Source organism: Diospyros lotus, chromosome 3, assembly GCF_014633365.1.
Source record: "Diospyros lotus cultivar Yz01 chromosome 3, ASM1463336v1, whole genome shotgun sequence".
Taxonomy (NCBI): Eukaryota; Viridiplantae; Streptophyta; class Magnoliopsida; order Ericales; family Ebenaceae; genus Diospyros; species Diospyros lotus.
Window position 1 is genome coordinate 5,474,754 of NC_068340.1, and position 16,862 is coordinate 5,491,615.

At 36.7% G+C, this 16,862-nt stretch overlaps 2 protein-coding genes across 4 annotated transcripts in view; one reads left to right on the forward strand and one right to left on the reverse strand.

Annotated features, from left to right (window-relative positions):
- Nucleotides 1-1,207: 1,207 nt before the first annotated feature.
- LOC127797245 (pantothenate kinase 1) overlaps nucleotides 1,208-16,862 on the reverse strand; it is a 69,568-nt gene continuing 53,913 nt past the window's right edge. For 2 of the 3 annotated variants that reach the window (XM_052329963.1, XM_052329965.1), the window contains 4 exons: nucleotides 14,557-14,688; nucleotides 5,521-5,633; nucleotides 4,971-5,108; nucleotides 4,706-4,862 (listed from right to left, as the gene is read on the reverse strand). In XM_052329963.1, the coding sequence (XP_052185923.1) occupies nucleotides 5,006-5,108; nucleotides 5,521-5,633; nucleotides 14,557-14,688 (348 nt within the window). In that variant the 3' untranslated portion in view covers nucleotides 4,706-4,862; nucleotides 4,971-5,005. Of the gene's footprint in view, nucleotides 1,771-4,705; nucleotides 4,863-4,970; nucleotides 5,109-5,520; nucleotides 5,634-14,556; nucleotides 14,689-16,862 lie in introns of those variants that run through there. The other variant, XM_052329964.1, reaches the window with a different exon arrangement.
- On the forward strand, nucleotides 3,070-4,619 carry LOC127797246 (glucan endo-1,3-beta-glucosidase, acidic isoform-like). The gene is made up of 2 exons (XM_052329966.1): nucleotides 3,070-3,294; nucleotides 3,658-4,619. The coding sequence occupies exons 1-2, from the start codon at nucleotides 3,222-3,224 to the stop codon at nucleotides 4,617-4,619; spliced, it is 1,035 nt and encodes a 344-aa protein (XP_052185926.1). The 5' UTR covers nucleotides 3,070-3,221.

The window sequence follows — 16,862 nt, forward strand, 5'->3', positions numbered from 1 at the left end:
GTACCCATCCCCTTACAACTATTCCATGCATTTTTAATTAATCTCAATCTCTCCTTTATATAATTGTATCACAACTATTTCCATGCATTTGGCTGTGGTCGCGACTCTATTGTCTTCCTAAGTTTCACTCTTTCTCAATTTTTTATCCATCCATTATTACTGCATCTGCCATCAATTTGCTCGGGTGTAGATTTTCAATCCAATTGATTTCATAATTATGCATTCTCTTTAGTGATTCCATTTTCGTCCTCATCATCCCGTTGTGTGATTTATCAGTTATGTCTTTTGATTTTTTTTATTAGCCCTTAAATTACCAATTAATTTTGTGTTTATATTTTAATATTTGTGATCTCTCTCTTATTAGTGAATCTACACTAATGGATTGACGTTATATCTATTGAAAAGCATATGTTGGAATAAATTAATTATAATTGTTTAATTATTAATTTTTCATCTAAAACTACTAAAAAAATAAATTTAAAGTGAAATATTGTGAATTTTATATAATAATTTTTTATTTATATTAATTTTATTTTTAAATATAGTCACAGAGGGCTCGATAAAAAATTTAGCTTAGGGCCCCTATAATCTCAGGGCCGGCCCTGGGCCGAGGGCGGAGGTGAAGGTGAAGGGCCGACGACGGGAGTTCAGAGAGTGCGAGAGAGAGAGAAAGAGAGCCGGGGGGGAGGGGGGAAGAATGAGAGAGAAGGTTGGAGTTTAGGGTTTTCGTTTCACCGTTTCAGACGCGCGCATGAGGGATATTTTGAAATATTTTTTTAATCTTATAATTATTTGTAATTTGTTTTATAAATGAGTCTTAAACGGGTCATTGCGTGTCTAAACGAGTTAGACGGGTTAACCCGTCTAAAATACGAAAATAATTGTATCATAAACGGGTTGACCCATTTATTACTCGAACCCGATTAGCCCCAACCCAAATCCGCTTAACTTCGTGTTGTGTCGTGTAATCGGGTCGTGTCAAAAATTGTCAGCCCTAAGTGTCATCAGTCATGTGTCCCTTTTTCATTAGAGGAGGTGCTAAACACCATATACCATTATTTTCTCTATTTAATATCTCTTCCAATGAGTATGTAATCCATAACTGATAATATTTTTAATATTATTCAAAATTAAAATATCGTAAGATGTGCATGAAAAAACGATAAAAAAAAAAAAGGGCAATTTAAAAGAGCTCAAACCATATTGTGTCTTTGATCCCACGAGTTTTCTTTATTATCCAAGAAAAAAGGGAAGTCCCAAAGTAGCAAACGTGCTGGTGTTGCAATCATGTAACAAGCATTGTATGAAATATACAATTAAAGAGTGGAGTCCTTAATCATAGTTTGGGTGGGATTTAGGTTCCCTCATTGCATTATTGCAGCATCAATAATGAGAGGTGATCATTTCGATGCTTTAAATATAATATGTTCAACGATTTGTTTAATAGCCCTAAAGTTCCAACGACAATTAAATTAAAGACTAAAGAGGTGAATACCTACCCAGTGAAAGTTGGATTCCGTGTGAATATGTCCATTCATCGTTTGCAATCAAACCAGCTCAATGGGCTCCCCAGTCGTCTCGATTTCTCTCATCTTTATTCTTTTCTTAGCCAAAGAAGGATTCCGCGGAGGACATTTGTGGGGTCTAATGTCCCCCAGTGATTGGAACATTAAGCACGCATACATAATATCGATCGTTTGTGAATCCCGTGGAGTTAAAGTAATTCTTTCACCACTTTCAATGTTACAAATCTGCCAGATATTTTGTGACCTAAAAATATAATTACGAAAAAAATAATAATTGTTAAGAGTTAAAATCTATGTGATAAATCTCACTTTAGCAGAATTAAAATTTAGCGTCAACTGCAATATCAATTAGTTGTGTATGTTTATGTTCTAAGGAACAACCCAAAAAGTTATTTTCGGGTACTGTAATCTAAGAAACAAGCTCAAGCTGAAGTTGGGAGGTATTAGTTGCTATTTTGCTAATATGTATTAAGTTCAGTTTGAAAACTCGATTCCCATGAAATCATTAAAGTTATGAAAACTCGATTTGCATGACTTGTAAATCTCCAACACCAACTGTGACAGCTTGTCAAGTTTAGGTTTTCCAACTTCATGCAATACTTGATCGATCAAAGGGCATTTATTCATTAAACCATTGATAAAAGAAAACAATCATCACCTTATATTCCACCAAGTCTGAAAACTCTAAAAAACTAGAGTTTCAAACTCAACTTAAAAGGAGACATAATGCCCCTTGCTCTCAAGCATGAGAGAGAGGGAGAGAGAGAGAGAGAGAGTGTCATATTTCATACACAATCTTTTCTCTATAAAGAAATTATTTTCACTACTCAAATTCAAAAGAAATAATATTATTGTTGTTACGGAGACCCTCCCTCATTTTTTCATAATATATCAAGATTTTATCAACTATTTAAAATCAATTATATAAATTATAGTTTGTTAATATTTTTTAATATGACTTAAACTTTATCTTCCGTAAGAATCTTATAAGTCATATCATATCTAAAAATCACCCACCACATTTTTTTAACCTCATCTACCTTTTTGCTAAATTCTTATTTCATTTCATCTACTCTTAAGCACAAAAAGTTATAGTAATTTTTTTTCTTCTCAGATAATCAAGCTATCCTAATTATATCCCTTGTTTCCAACTCAAATAAAAATAAAACAAAAAGGGAGTAAAAAGCAATTTTCCCTAAACTCGAGGCTGTAGTGATGGGCAATTATCCTATAAGCTAAGCTTACGAGATTATAATTTGGTATATCGACAAGCAGCCATTTTGAGCTTAATAAGCTTTGGCTGCTCTCCTCATCCTGGCACAAGCCAACACCCAGATTCAGGAGGAGCCAGTCAGTGCGTCAGATTTGGTTGGATAAAAGCAGCCACGGCCCAGTCCCTCTTTATGACGTTTGAACATACCGGCAAGAAAGCCAAAAACTAAAGCCCCATTCCCACCAGCCGACAATTTAAAAAGCATTCAACGGCTATATAACAACACGGGAACAGGTCTCAAGTAAAGCAATACACCTAACTACAAAATAACCAAAAGAACAAACCACTTCAAACCAAATTCAAACCAGTTGCCCAGAACCTATAATAATTCTCTATCTAAATCATCTATATATGACCCATATAGATTGCCCATTGCCATAAAAGCTGAACGGTTTCCTCTTTTGCCCGAATACTGTCGAAGAATGGAAACTCCTTGCCTCTTTATGTCTCTCACCTCACTCCTCTGTTTCTTCGTCCTCTTTCCACACTCAACAGGTATCATCCATACCCTTTTGCATAAATGATTGCTTCTTCAATGAGTTCTTTCAAGTTTTTCTCTTTAGTTTGCATACCCAGGCTGTTCTCTTCTTAGTTTTTTACTTTAGATCCTGATAGAATAAGACTCTTTTTCCAAACTAAAACTTCACTAATTTCACTATTGGGAACAAAGCTCAGTATTTCACACCCGCACATAATATTATCACATGGGGAAGGCTTCCCCATTTGACCAATGTATTTTGGTGCAACAGTGAAGTTGTTGCTCATGGTTCAAGAAATAAATTGAAATGACCTGCTTTTTATCCTTTAAGGTAAAATGCTTCCTACATGTTTCGGATAACATTCCTTTGTCGTTGGCAGCTACTGCACCTGTTGGAATTTGCTATGGCCGCGTGGCCGACAACCTACCTCCACCTTCCGATGCAATCAACCTCATTGTATCAAACAGAATCACCACCGTTCGGCTCTTCAATGCCGATCCAGACACTCTCAGAGCATTCTCAGGCACCGGCATTGCTCTCATGATTGGAGTCCCCAACGAAGCCCTCCCTTCCCTTGCCAATGGCACAGTGGAGTCCTCACTCCAGTGGCTCCAATCCAACATTCTTGCCGACATCTCGGCCAACCAAATCCGGTACCTTGCAGTAGGGAATGAAATCTTCCTCAAAGACCCATTTTACACAGCCTATGTACTTCCTTCCATGCAGAATCTATACAAAGCTCTTCGAGCACTAGGCTTAGCTGACACAATCAAGCTATCTACTGCTCTTGCAGCCTCTATACTCTCCAATTCATACCCTCCATCTGCTGGAGTTTTTGATCCTAATCTCCAGCCTGTAATGGTTCAACTACTGCAGTTTCTACAGGATACTGGATCACCGTTAATGGTGAATGTCTATCCCTTTTTCAGCTACACAAGCAACCCACAGTATGTCTCACTGGATTATGCTCTATTCCGGCCTACAACCACCGAGTATGACCAAAGCTTGGCTTATGACAATATGTTTGATGCTACAATCGATGCATTTGTATATGCAATGGAGAGGGAAGGGTTTGAGGGGATTCCGGTGGTGGTGTCGGAAACAGGCTGGCCAACGGCAGGCAGTGAAGCAGCAAGTCCTGAGAATGCATTGGCTTATAATGGAAATGTTGTGAGACGAGGACTGAACAATGTGGGCACGCCAAAAAGGCCTGGGGTTGGAGTAGAAGTGTTCTTGTTTGATCTGTTTGATGAGAATAAGAAAGAGGGGGCAGAGTATGAGAAGCATTTTGGTGTCTTTGGAGTAGACGGAGTCAAGGCATATAACCTCAATTTCAACTAGATCAATTCATAGTGGGATAATTATATTTAAATTATTTGCATGTAGTAAATAGAACCGGTTCCAGAAACATTTAGACTTCAATGAAGTGGTTCACAATCAGCAGTGGACTTTGATTTTAAATTAATTCGTGGAGAGGGTACAGCTTTCACTGAAGAAATGTTAAACCAATACAAGTAACAGGTTTTACAATTTAAGTAGGTTTGGCAAAGGTTTGTGGTTGGATCCCTTGGACAGCTGTTGGCACTGGTACAGACAACAAAAAGAAGGTGTTTGATAGCTGTTGCATTTTTTTAAGTATAATTGCAATACTATATTTTCATGCGGATCCAAAGGGGTCAGTGAATTTATTACCTCTCATGTAAAACTTTAATGTCAGCGCTGTAGGATCATGATGTCCCCAAACTGTGACTTTCATGGCTCACGAATGCTCCTAACGCTCCAAGAAATCCTTCGTGCCGTAAAAACATTGCCTCTGCCTCTCCCTTGGACCTGAAAATGAAATCTTTATCCACTTAAGGTGTATCCTCTGGATTAAATCCATCACGAAAGAAGACAAACTATCCGAAAAATGAACCATTTTGAGCATGTGATAATGGTGTCACATTCATGAAAAATGAATCGCTGTTTTGTCATGCAAAGGTCTATTTCAAAATTTGGAGGAGCAAAACTATCTCTATTTTATTGTGTTCAAGGTCTATTCATCTTGCTTAACCCTTACAATGTTTGATATGAACATAAACCTGCCTTAAAATATCAGAGAAAGCCACATTAGAAATGCAGAAAAAGAACAAATTTCTTTTCCGGGAATTAAAGCGCCCATGCAGGTTCAAGTTATGTCCTAAATACAGCACTGCAATAGTGATTGATACTCCAAGTTAATAAAAACCAGAATGGCAATTACCAGAATTGAACTGCAACAGAAATTGTATCCATGGTATATGGATGACCACGAATGAAAAAGCCTCCAAAGAATATCCGCTTGAGTCCAAAACGAAGAGCATTCAAATAAGCAATCTGAGGGGATCAGAAGTTGAAGCACAACCGTATCAGCTTAGCTAAGGCAATAAATAACTAAATAAAATGAGGACACTTCTGAAAAGTTTGTCTTTTTACAGTATAACAAAAGGAACATATTTGAAACAAATTTCAAATTCTACAAATGTGTATTGTGCATATGTAATGCTTTTTTGGTAATTAATGATGTATATATAACACCAAAAAAACACCTTATGGTGGTGCATCCTGGACAAACAGGGCCGGCCCTGGGCATAGGCTGCCTAGGCAGCAGCCTAGGGCCCATGCCCATTTTCAGCCAGCAGAGGGCATGTCCATTTTAATTTTCAAATTTTAAATTAATTAACAAAATAAAATTAATTAAAGATAATAAATTTAAAAATAAAAAAGACGTTAGCGGCCATGCCTATTTTAAACCATTGTAAATTTTTAATTAATCTCAATCTCTCACCTTTCTTTTATCAATAATTAATCACATGAGTATCAATATAATTTTTAATTAATCTCAATTTCTCACCTTCCTTTATTAATAATCAATTTCATTCCTATGCGCCTGGTAGTAGTACCCATCCCCTTACAACTATTCCATGCATTTTTAATTAATCTCAATCTCTCCCTTATATGATTGTATCACAACTATTTCCATGCATTTGGTTGTGGTCGCGACTCTATCGTCTTCCTAAGTTTCATTCCTTCTCAATTTTTTATCCATCCATTATCACTGCATCTGCCATCAATTTGCACAGGTGTAGGTCCTCAATCCAATTGATTTCATAATTATGCACTCTCTTTAGTGATTCAATTTTCGTCCTCATCATCCTGTTGTGTGATTTATCAGTTATGTCTTTTGATTTTTTTTATTAGTCCTTAAATTACCAATTAATTTTGTGTTTATATTTCAATATTTGTGATCTCTCTCTTATTAGTGAATCTACACTAATGGATTGACGTTATGTCTATTGAAAAACATATGTTGGAACAAATTAATTATAATTGTTTAATTATTGATTTTTCATCTAAAATTACTAAAAAAGTAAATTTAAAGTGAAATATTGTGAATTTTATATAATAATTTTTTATTTATATTAATTTTATTTTTAAATATAGTCATAGAGGGCCCGATAAAAAATTTAGCTTAGGGCCCCTATAATCTCAAGGCCGGCCCTGTGGACAAAAGAAGATAGAACCAGAAATTCACACTATCCACCATCTAGAGTTAAAAGCTTGTCTTGCAAAGAGAAGAACACACAAAAAGGAGACTCTGCCTTCAACCTAGAGAAAAGGAAGAAAGAATGTGAACTCTTAAAAGAAATAAAACAAAAACAGAACTCTCCACGTCCTCAGAAGCTGTCCTATTTCTCACGCCATATGCACAAAAATACCAGAAGGAAATGAAGCTCAAACAGTATGCTATATACTCCACAGGCAACCCCAGCTCTAAGCACATAAAAGTTCCAATACAGATCCCAAATAATGCACTATAAACCCAAAATCAAATGAACAACGACTCCAACTTCCCTGCAACCAAACAGTAAAGGAGATGATCCACAGGCTGAAGCACTAATCAATTGCTACCTGTATACGCTTCCCTGGGTTGTCAGAATTAAGACAGCGTCAAGGCTGTCCAGACAAAGAAAGTAACTCTAGGAGGAACAACAGTGCTCCAGATGACCTTCCAAATGAAGTCAAGATGCCTTTGCCAGAGAGAGCAACACAGAAAGAACACCACTAAAGTTCCCCCCTTTGTAATGGGCACTAAACCCATCTGACTTCCCTTTGACCAGCCAAGGGATAGTCATTAAGCAAGTCATTAATAGTTGTCATCCAGTCTAAAGTGCAATTCACAAAATACACACTCTGATGAGGGGGAGAAGCGCTCACTACCAGGCACCTCCCTAACAAAATCATGGGCAAACAACTAGGGAAGATAAAACTGCCACAAAATCAATTTTCCAATTTGGAAGTCTATGTCTTAAAGTGCAGGAACCACAAAACACGCCCTCAGGCAAGGGGCAGAACAAGCACCTCCTATAGAAACAAAGGCATACAACCCGGAAAAAGAAATCCCGAATGTGCCCTCTGCCCAACTTCTTGTCCTCTCCAAACCTAACACCAGTTCAATGCCAACTTGGAATACGAAAAAGTGAGAAAATTCTCCACAGACTTTCACGGAAACTTTTCAAAGCCCAATCCCATATGAAGAAGTGATCCATATAACTCCCTTTGCCAAACCCTGTACACAGAAGCACTCATCGGCGCTATTAAAGCAACATATTGTGGATAATTGGTTGAATTCAATGGCATCAAGAACCTAAGAACACCATTCTCCAAGAAAATCAGTTGGTCTACATTTATGAGAATGAATTGGAGCACCCAACCCATCACAGGCATGCCTAAAACAAAAGACGCTGAGCAAAGGGCTCCAAATCAGACATTTAATCAATAATACACATTTACATGTTCTTGAAATGATATCTTTTTAGATTCAGGGACTGTGTTAATATCCAAAGAATAACTAGAGCCACACTCACATCACTGCAGGCACTTGGCACAGTCATTCATGACATGATACAAGGTAGGAATCAGGGTGTCTGCCATGTAAAATTCATGAGAATAGAAATTTTGTGATCATTATTTGTAGAAATGGAATTATCTCTAATTTATTCCCCAAATCACCTCCTTGATTGACGGAGTATATGTTAGGAATATTATGTATATTCTTCTTTTCTTTTTTATACTTTTCTATTATGTTGTACTCTTCCTTTGTAAGAACAAAGAGGAATCAGTGTATTATGAATATACAGAAAATAGAGAAATTTATTTTCTCCATTTCCTTTAGTTTATATGGTATTAGAGCAGGAATTAGGGATTAAATCACAACCGTTCACTGTGAAACCCTAGGCAACCCTTCAATCACACTCGTTCCCTGTGAAACCTTAGGCAGCCCTACCTTCATCCCTTTGCCATGACCCAAAAACCGGCCACCGCCTCACCGTCGGTCGTCGTTGTCCTCCATCCTTAGGCCATCGCCGCCTCCCAAACCAGCCACCGTCATCCAAATCCACAGGCTGCCACTCAACATTAGCTACTGCCTCTCTATCAGCCATCGTTGTCCAGATCTGCAGGCCGTTGCCGCCGCCGTCCCTTAGATCTGGCCATCGTTTGTCCTTAGACTGCACCGCCATCAATCCCTCTGATCTAGCCATCGTTCCTCAGATCCAGCTATCGTCTATCCTTAAGCCGCGCCACCCAACACTAGCTGCCACCGCCGACACCTAAATATACCCCGGCCATCATCCGTCCTTAGGTCGTGCCGCCCAACATAGGCCGCTGCCAATCTCAGTTGCTAACACTGCTCTGGTCTGACGTTGACCGCTAAATCCTTGCTTGCTGACACACCCAGATTTGGTCTTCGTTGATACCCAGATCCTGGTCATTCAATCAGTGCTATCCTTATTGCCACTTCAGCCACCATGACTAACATTGCATCTACTGCCAATGAAGCAAAAGCTGGACCATTTAGAAAAGAGTAGATTAATCAACTTCTGACTGCTAAAGCCTAATCTGTCACATGGTACACTCAATTGTTCATTGGCCTATTCAAGTAGAAATTCTTTTACCCTGTCTAGCTCCTTTAAATTAGTTCCCTGGATCATTGATTGTTCATTGGCCTATTCAAGTAGAAAGTCTTTTACCCTGTCTAGTTCCTTTAAATTAGTTCCTTGAATCATTGATTTAGGTGCATCTGATCATATGACTGGTTTATCACATCTATCCAACTCGTATATTCCTTGTTTTGGTAGTAAAAAAATAAGAATAGCCGATGGTAGTCTTTCACCTATTGCAGGTAAAGGTCTCATTAAACTCTCTAATAGTATTGATCTTAAATCAGTACTTCATGTTCCTAAATTTTCCTACAATCTTTTGTCTATCAATAAACTCTCAAAAGACTCTAACTATTGTATTATCTTACCAGAACTCGAGGAAGACGATTGACAGTGCTAGAGACATAAACGGACTCTACTATTTGGATAAGGATGTCTTCAGTCATAAGAAAGCTCACAAATTGAGTAGTACTCATTTGACTTTTGTTTCTACTCAAATAATGCAATGGCATCTTAAGCTAGGCCATCCTAGTTTTCCTTACTTAAAACATTTATTTCCTAAGTTGTTTAAAGGAGTGGATCCTTCTATGTTTCAATGTGAGAGTTGTCATTTATCTAAAGATCATCGTGTTAAATTTATTTCAAAACCCTACTGCCCTTCAAAACTATTCTATTTGATACATAGTGACGTTTGGGGACTCTCAAAGGTTTCCACTTTATCTGGCAAAAGGTAGTTTGTAACTTTTATTAACAATCATACTAGATTTTGTTAGGTTTACTTGCAAAGAAATCAGACATGTCTAGAATTTTCAAGGATTTATTTCATATGATTGAAGTTCAATTTAACACAAAAATTTGTATTCTTTGATCAGATAATGGAACCAAATATTTTAATGAATCTTTGGGGTTTTTTTTTTTAAAGAAAAAAGAATTTTACATTAATCCACTTATTGTGAAACCCCCGAACAAAATAGCATTGCTGAACGCAAAAATAGACATTTACTCTGTTGTGTTTGCCTTGAGATAGATGATAGGAGATAAGTGCAACCTTTGAAGATTTATCGACTGGATTTATTTTAGGTAGTTAGAGTTTTATTTCTCAAAGTGTAATTGTTGTATCTTTGGAGGTCTAACTGTAATATCCCATATTTGATTAGTTATATGGGGATTCTGCCTCTTCAATAAATAAGAAGGCAAAGCGGCAGTCAAGAGAGATCTAATATTCTTTCAAGCTCTAAGTTGTTATTGTGAGTACATGTTGTTATAGAGAAAGTGAGGCTTGTGTATGAGTTCTTGGGCTTTCTTGGAGTGAATAAGGGATTGTACTTGAGTAATAGGATTGTATGAGAGCTTGGGTTTTGTACTGATCAATTTCTACTTAATAAAGGATGCTTGTTTGAGGGTGTTGGATTACTGGATGTAGAGCCAATTCAATTGGCTTGAACTAGGATAAAAGGCTTCTGGTGGAGATTTGTTTGGGTTTTTGCATGAAGTATTATGTCTAGAAGATAATGAAAACAATAGAACCCTTTAGACGGATGAATGCGACTGGAATTCTAAGTTAAAAAGAAGTTAACTTAGATGTTATATTATAAGGGTTATTTTAGTCTCCGTGTAGGCTGAATATTAGACTTTGTAATTAACGCCCCTATGGTCTATAAATAGAAGGCGTTGGCTAGGCAGTCGCATAGAACAAATCATTCATTTATTTTTGTCTCTGTATACGAGTGAAATTGCCGAGAAGAGAGAAAAGGCTTTGAGAGTGGGATAGTCTTTGTAATCTTTGTGAAAGGGCAGTGTACTTGTGTGATAGAGAGTGGAGGGTCCTTGTAGACTGTTTTCTCCGGTTTCTAGTGGATTGCTCTTGGGATTTGCAATTGGATGTAGGACTGATCTTTGATCAGTTCGAACCAGAATATATCTTGTGCCTATTGTCATTGGTTTGGTTGTATCTCTTTCATTTTTTCTTTGTTGAATTCTGTTCTTTTATTTCTAGTTTATATTTTTTGTTGTGGGTTGATTTCAGGTGAGAAGTGTTGAGAGAATTGGCAAACCAGAAGTATTGATTGAGTTTCAAAGAGCTCCTAATCCTAACATACTCGAAGTAGCCAAGGCTATTACGTTTTCCATGTGTGTCCCCAAATACCTTTGCGACGATGCGATTTTAACTACTTCCTATCTCATCAATCGAATGCCTACTCATGTTCTAAATTTTGAAACTCTTTTACATTCTTTTAAAAAAAAAATTCCCATGTGTCGGCTATATTCTAAGCTACCTTTAAAGGTCCTTGGATGCACTTATTTTGTTTATGTTCCACAAATATTTCATTCTAAATTTGATCCCACAGCTAAAAAGTGTACTTTTCTGGGCTATGCTAAAAAAAAAAAAGGATACAAGTGCTTTAATCCTGTAACAAAAAAAACTCATATAAGTATGGATGTGTCTTTTCTCAAGACTCAGCCTTATTTTTTCAAAAATCATCTTCAAAGGGAGAATATAAATATTGTGGAAGAAGATAAGTTTTTGAATTGTCATGTTGTGGACGATACTTTTTTAAAAATCCATGATCCTCTTCCAACCATGATTGACACTTCACTCCACTATGATAAACAATTCGAGGAAATAGATATTCAAAAAATTATGGAACAGGATGTGTTTAGTTCACAGGTGCCTAGCATGATGGGATTGGAACCAGTGGGAGAATTATCACAAACGGATCAAAACAATCCAAAATCGGAGCTTCAGTTTTATACGAGAAGGCAAACTCAGAAAAATACTATCAATTTGAATATTCCTCTAACAATTGAACAGTCGGCATCTCCAAATGATGGTATTTCTTCTTCTCAGGGTAACTCTAAACTCACTCCTTCATATTCTTTCTTATTTGACTTGTCCGATCTTGATGCACCTATTGCTACTAGAAAAGGAGTGATATCTTGTACCAAAAACTGTCCAATCACCATAAAGCCTTTCTTTCCAATATTTCTAACCTGCATGTTCCAAGAACTATTCAGGATGCCCTAGGTGACCCAAATTGGAAGTTAGCGGTAAAGGAGGAGATGAATGCTCTTGAAAAGAATGGGACTTGGGAGATTGTGGAGCTACCAAGAGACAAAACAACTGTAGGTTGCAATGGGTCTTCACTGTAAAATGTAAAGCAGATGGGAGCATAGAAAGATAGAAGGCAAGACTTGTTGCCAAGGGGTTCACCCAAACATATGGCATTGACTATCAAGAGACATTTGCTCCAGTGGCAAAGATAAACTCTATTTGAGTCCTCCTCTCTCTCGCGGTGAATTTTGATTGGCCTCTACACCAACTCGATGCAAAGAATGTCTTCCTAAATGGCGATTTGGAGGAAAAAGTGTTTATGGACCTCCCACCTAGATTTGAGAAAAGCCTTGGTACCAACAAGGTATGTAGTCTAAAAACAATCTGTCATTGCCAAGCAGAGACAATGGTGGACTTCATGGTTCGATGTGAATCAATAGTCCATGGTAGAAAAGTAGGAAGAAGAATAGGGAGAAGGAAGTAGAACAGAGGGAAGAGAGAAGAGAGAAGAGAGAAATTGAGAGAGAAACAGATATTCTTCTTGATATTCAATAATCATCTCCTGAGGCCTCGGGGAGTATTTATAGGGTCCTAGGGTGATGCTGCCATAGCAAATCACTTCCCAAACAGTTGCAACCGTCTCTTTTGTCCTATTCTAACCCAACATGTGCTCTCTCTCTCTCTCTTACTAATTCTCTAACAGAAAGATTCCCAAATACAACAGTAAAAGAAAAGAAATTACAGAAACTATAATAGTAAAGGAAATATAAAGAAGTCACAGCCACTAAGAGAAAACAAAATCGTTGTAATAAGACTCGATCCGTGACAAAATCCTTGTATGGTCTAAAACAGTCTTCAAGAGCGTAGTTTGAAAGGTTTGGAAAGGCGGTGAAAAGCAATGGTTATACTCAGAGCCAAGCAGACCATACAATGTTCTTCAAGCACTTTAGTGATGGTAAGAGAGCTATTTTAATTGTCTATGTGGACGATATAATAATGACTAGTGATAACAGGGGAGAAATTGAAGAGCTTAAGAGGAAACTAGCACATGAGTTCGAGATTAAGGAATTGGGACCCCTAAAGTACTTCCTTGTGATGGAATTTTCAAGATCTAAGGAGGGAATCTTTATCAACTAACGTAAGAATGTCCTGGATTTACTCAATGAAACAAGAATGCTTGGGTGTAAGATAGCTAAAACTCCCATCGAACTTAACTTGAAGCTACAACCTGTCGAGGTCAAAGATGTGGAAGAAAGGGAGAAATATCAAAGACTTGTGGGCAGACTCATTTACCTATCTCACACTTGACTTGATATAGCATTTGCAGTAATTGTAGTAAGCCAATTTATGCACTCACTAGGTTCACAACATTTTGAAGCTACCTACAGAATTCTAAGGTACCTAAAGGGAACTCTTAAAAAAGGTTTGCTCTTAAAAAAACAGGGACATCTTCACATAGAGGCTTATACAGACGCAGACTGGGCAAACAGTGTTACTGATATAAGATCTACATCGGGCTATTGCACCTTTGTGGGAGGTAATCTTGTCACTAGGAGAAGCAAGAAACAAAACGTGGTGGCCAAACATAGTGCTGAAGCTGAATTTCGCTCAATTGCCCATGGGATTTGTGAGGTTATATGGATAAAGAGGTTACTGGAAGACTTAAGGGTCTCCGCTTTCTTACCAGCTAAGGTTTATTGTGATAATAAAGCTGATATTTTCATTGCCCATTATCCGGTACTCCATGACAGGACTAAGCATGTAAAGGTGGATAAGCACTTTATTAAGGAGAAAATTGATAATGGGGTAATTTGTAAGCCTTATATTTTAACAATTGATCAAGTCACTGATATTCTTACAAAGAGGTTATGCAAAAATCAGTTTGAAAAATTAGTGGGTAAGCTTGCCATGGAAGATATCTTCAAGCCAGCTTGAGGGGGAGTGTAGAAATTGAATTATCTCTAATTTATTCCCCAAATCACCTCCTTGATTCATGGAGTATATGTTAGGAATATTATGTATATTCTTCTTTCTTTTTTTATACTTTCCTATTATGTTGTACTCTTCCTTTATAAGAACAAAGAGAAATCAGTGTATTATAAATATACAGAAAATAGAGAAAGTTATTTTCTCCATCTCCTTTAGTTTATATTATTAGTCTGCTATCACATACAAATTTCACTAACAAGTTCTATCACGTGAAAAGAGCTTCTTGTCAACATATTTCTTTTACTGGTCACAAGAAACCTTTCCTAGTAACACTTACCTGCCCAATATTATTTGAGATCATTCTTAGTAGGGATCGGGATACATCCTCAGGTCTGTAGTCTTGGAGCTCTTTATTTTCAGAGATGGCCTTTCCAAAACTGGAAGCAATGGTTGTTGATGAGAGGCCAATCTGTCACCATAGAAAAGCTAGGATTTAGAAATAGCCATCATAGTACAGATAAATGAACATGAATGAATAACCTGAATCAATTACTAAAAGTTTGTAAGGACATTTTAATGTCAGAATAATACAAGTTCAAGCAATAAGGCAGTTTGTGTTAAGACAGAATACTTATAGGAAAGAGAAGAAAGAAACATATGCAGCAAAGATATATAACAGATCTTTCATCGATATGTTGAAATTTGAAGTCCTTCACCTAAGCTATTAAGTCCATATAAATCCAACATCCATTCAAACACACTGCAACAAATACCATCTTATGGTGGAGTACAAAAACAATACACCATATTGAATTTAGGTGAAAAGATGCATATCAAACAACTATATTGTTGAAAGTGATCAGACATAACCCATCTTCAATACAAATTATTAACTCATGCCTATTTAGAGATTTAACTATTCAAAGCAAAGTTGAAAACATAAAATGAGGTGCCATCATATCCCATCCTTTAAACACAAATGACAACTTAGCTCATACTGCAATAAAATTTTCCAAAAGCTTGGTAATTTCAGAAAAATAACCTTCTCCCTGCACGGCGAGCCTCGTGCACTAGAGAATTCCTTGGAGCTGATTGACAGGGTCTAAACAGCAGTGAACATACTTTCCAAAGGAAAACATGAGCATAGTGGCTTATGGGTCACTAGAGATGTAGGAGTTCTAGCTTTCATCAAATAAGCTAAAACAAGGTGAAGTCTTATCAGATGAACTAAAACATGCAAAATTATCAAGCTTGGAAAAATTAAGATATCTTCATATCCCATTTGACTGCCATGAAATCAATAGCATAGCATCTTAAAAGCTGTCACATTTATGGTTATTTGGGATGGAAATCCAAATGGTTTAACCAAGCCATTCTAAATGAACATTGAATTTTCATCCCCAAGCCAAAAATATTTTAATAAATAATTGCAGATAACAACTGACTTATTGGAAGTCCCTGTAGAGAAGATTCTCTTCTGTTTGCTCATTTTATGAGGTTTTCTGTGACTAAGTAACTGTAAACTTCCTTGGAAAGCTTCGAGAAGATAGAATTTTGAGAAGATAGGAGGAGGTGGCAAGTTATGGTGGATTTGTGCTTCAAGTTCAAAGGCAGTGGAGAATCAGTGGACCGCCTCCTTCATTATCCAGAGGTCATGGAATTTTGTAGCCCTGTTTTTTGTTTGATCTACACAATGAGTAGAGATGGGGGTATTGCGCCAATGGTCCTTAAATTCTGGCAACCCACATCCGTTTTTGTAGACCTTAGGAAAATGTCAAATTGGGCAGAGTTGCACAAAACTTTTGGCTGATTGCATTTATGAGATGAGATTTTGACAAGCTATGATGCACAAAAACATCTTGGAGATGTCGTTTTGGCATTTCTGTTTCTGAAATACTAAAAAAAGTTTTTAAGTCGTTTCTACAATTTCCAAAATGTTTCAAGGCCGTTTCATAATATTAAGAAAATATTGAAACGTGTTTTTGTCCATGAAGCGGTTAGAGACAGAAAAAACTCTTAATTTTTTTCGAAATTTGTTTCTAGAATTTATTTGAATGCATTATGGAATTTATATTTATTTTTATAGTGAATAACTATTTTTTTCTAATTTTTTATATTAAAAATTATATTTACACAAAGGCCCTTGTATTTTTTTTATTTACGCGTTTTCCCACGTTTCCGCTTCCTACCTTTTTGAAAAATGCCGTTTCGTATCGTATCTATTTCTCATTTTTGTTTCCATGCAACATATTTGATAGGTCTGCAAAACTTGGCTCATTCAAATGACAATCAAAATTTATTTGTATATAAACATCCTTATACACTTATTTTGCATTATTCAATATTATTTTGATGTTTCACTAAAGTGTGTAGTATTCATTTGTATCATATTCAAATCTCAAGGTCAAATGAAAGAAAAAAACTCGAAACTACTAAAATAATCATATTTTAATTAAAATATCATAAAATTGTTTATAATAAATAAATCCAGGGTTATGGGGGATTTGAGATCTTTCTTTCTTTTTTTTCCCCCCACGATGCATGGAGAATCTAGAACCTGAAACCAAATTCTCACTAGACTTATCTACTGCATAAGTTGACAAATAGGCTAGTCCTACCCCACCTAATCTCACCTTTAATTCA

What these genes read in the sequence shown, in the direction of transcription:
- LOC127797246 (XM_052329966.1), top strand. Translation starts at nt 3,222, where the DNA reads ATGGAAACTCCTTGCCTCTTTATGTCTCTCACCTCACTCCTCTGTTTC. An exon ending in CCTCTTTCCACACTCAACAG is followed by an intron (nt 3,295 to 3,657) that starts GTATCATCCATA and finishes TGTCGTTGGCAG; the next exon opens with CTACTGCACCTGTTGGAATT.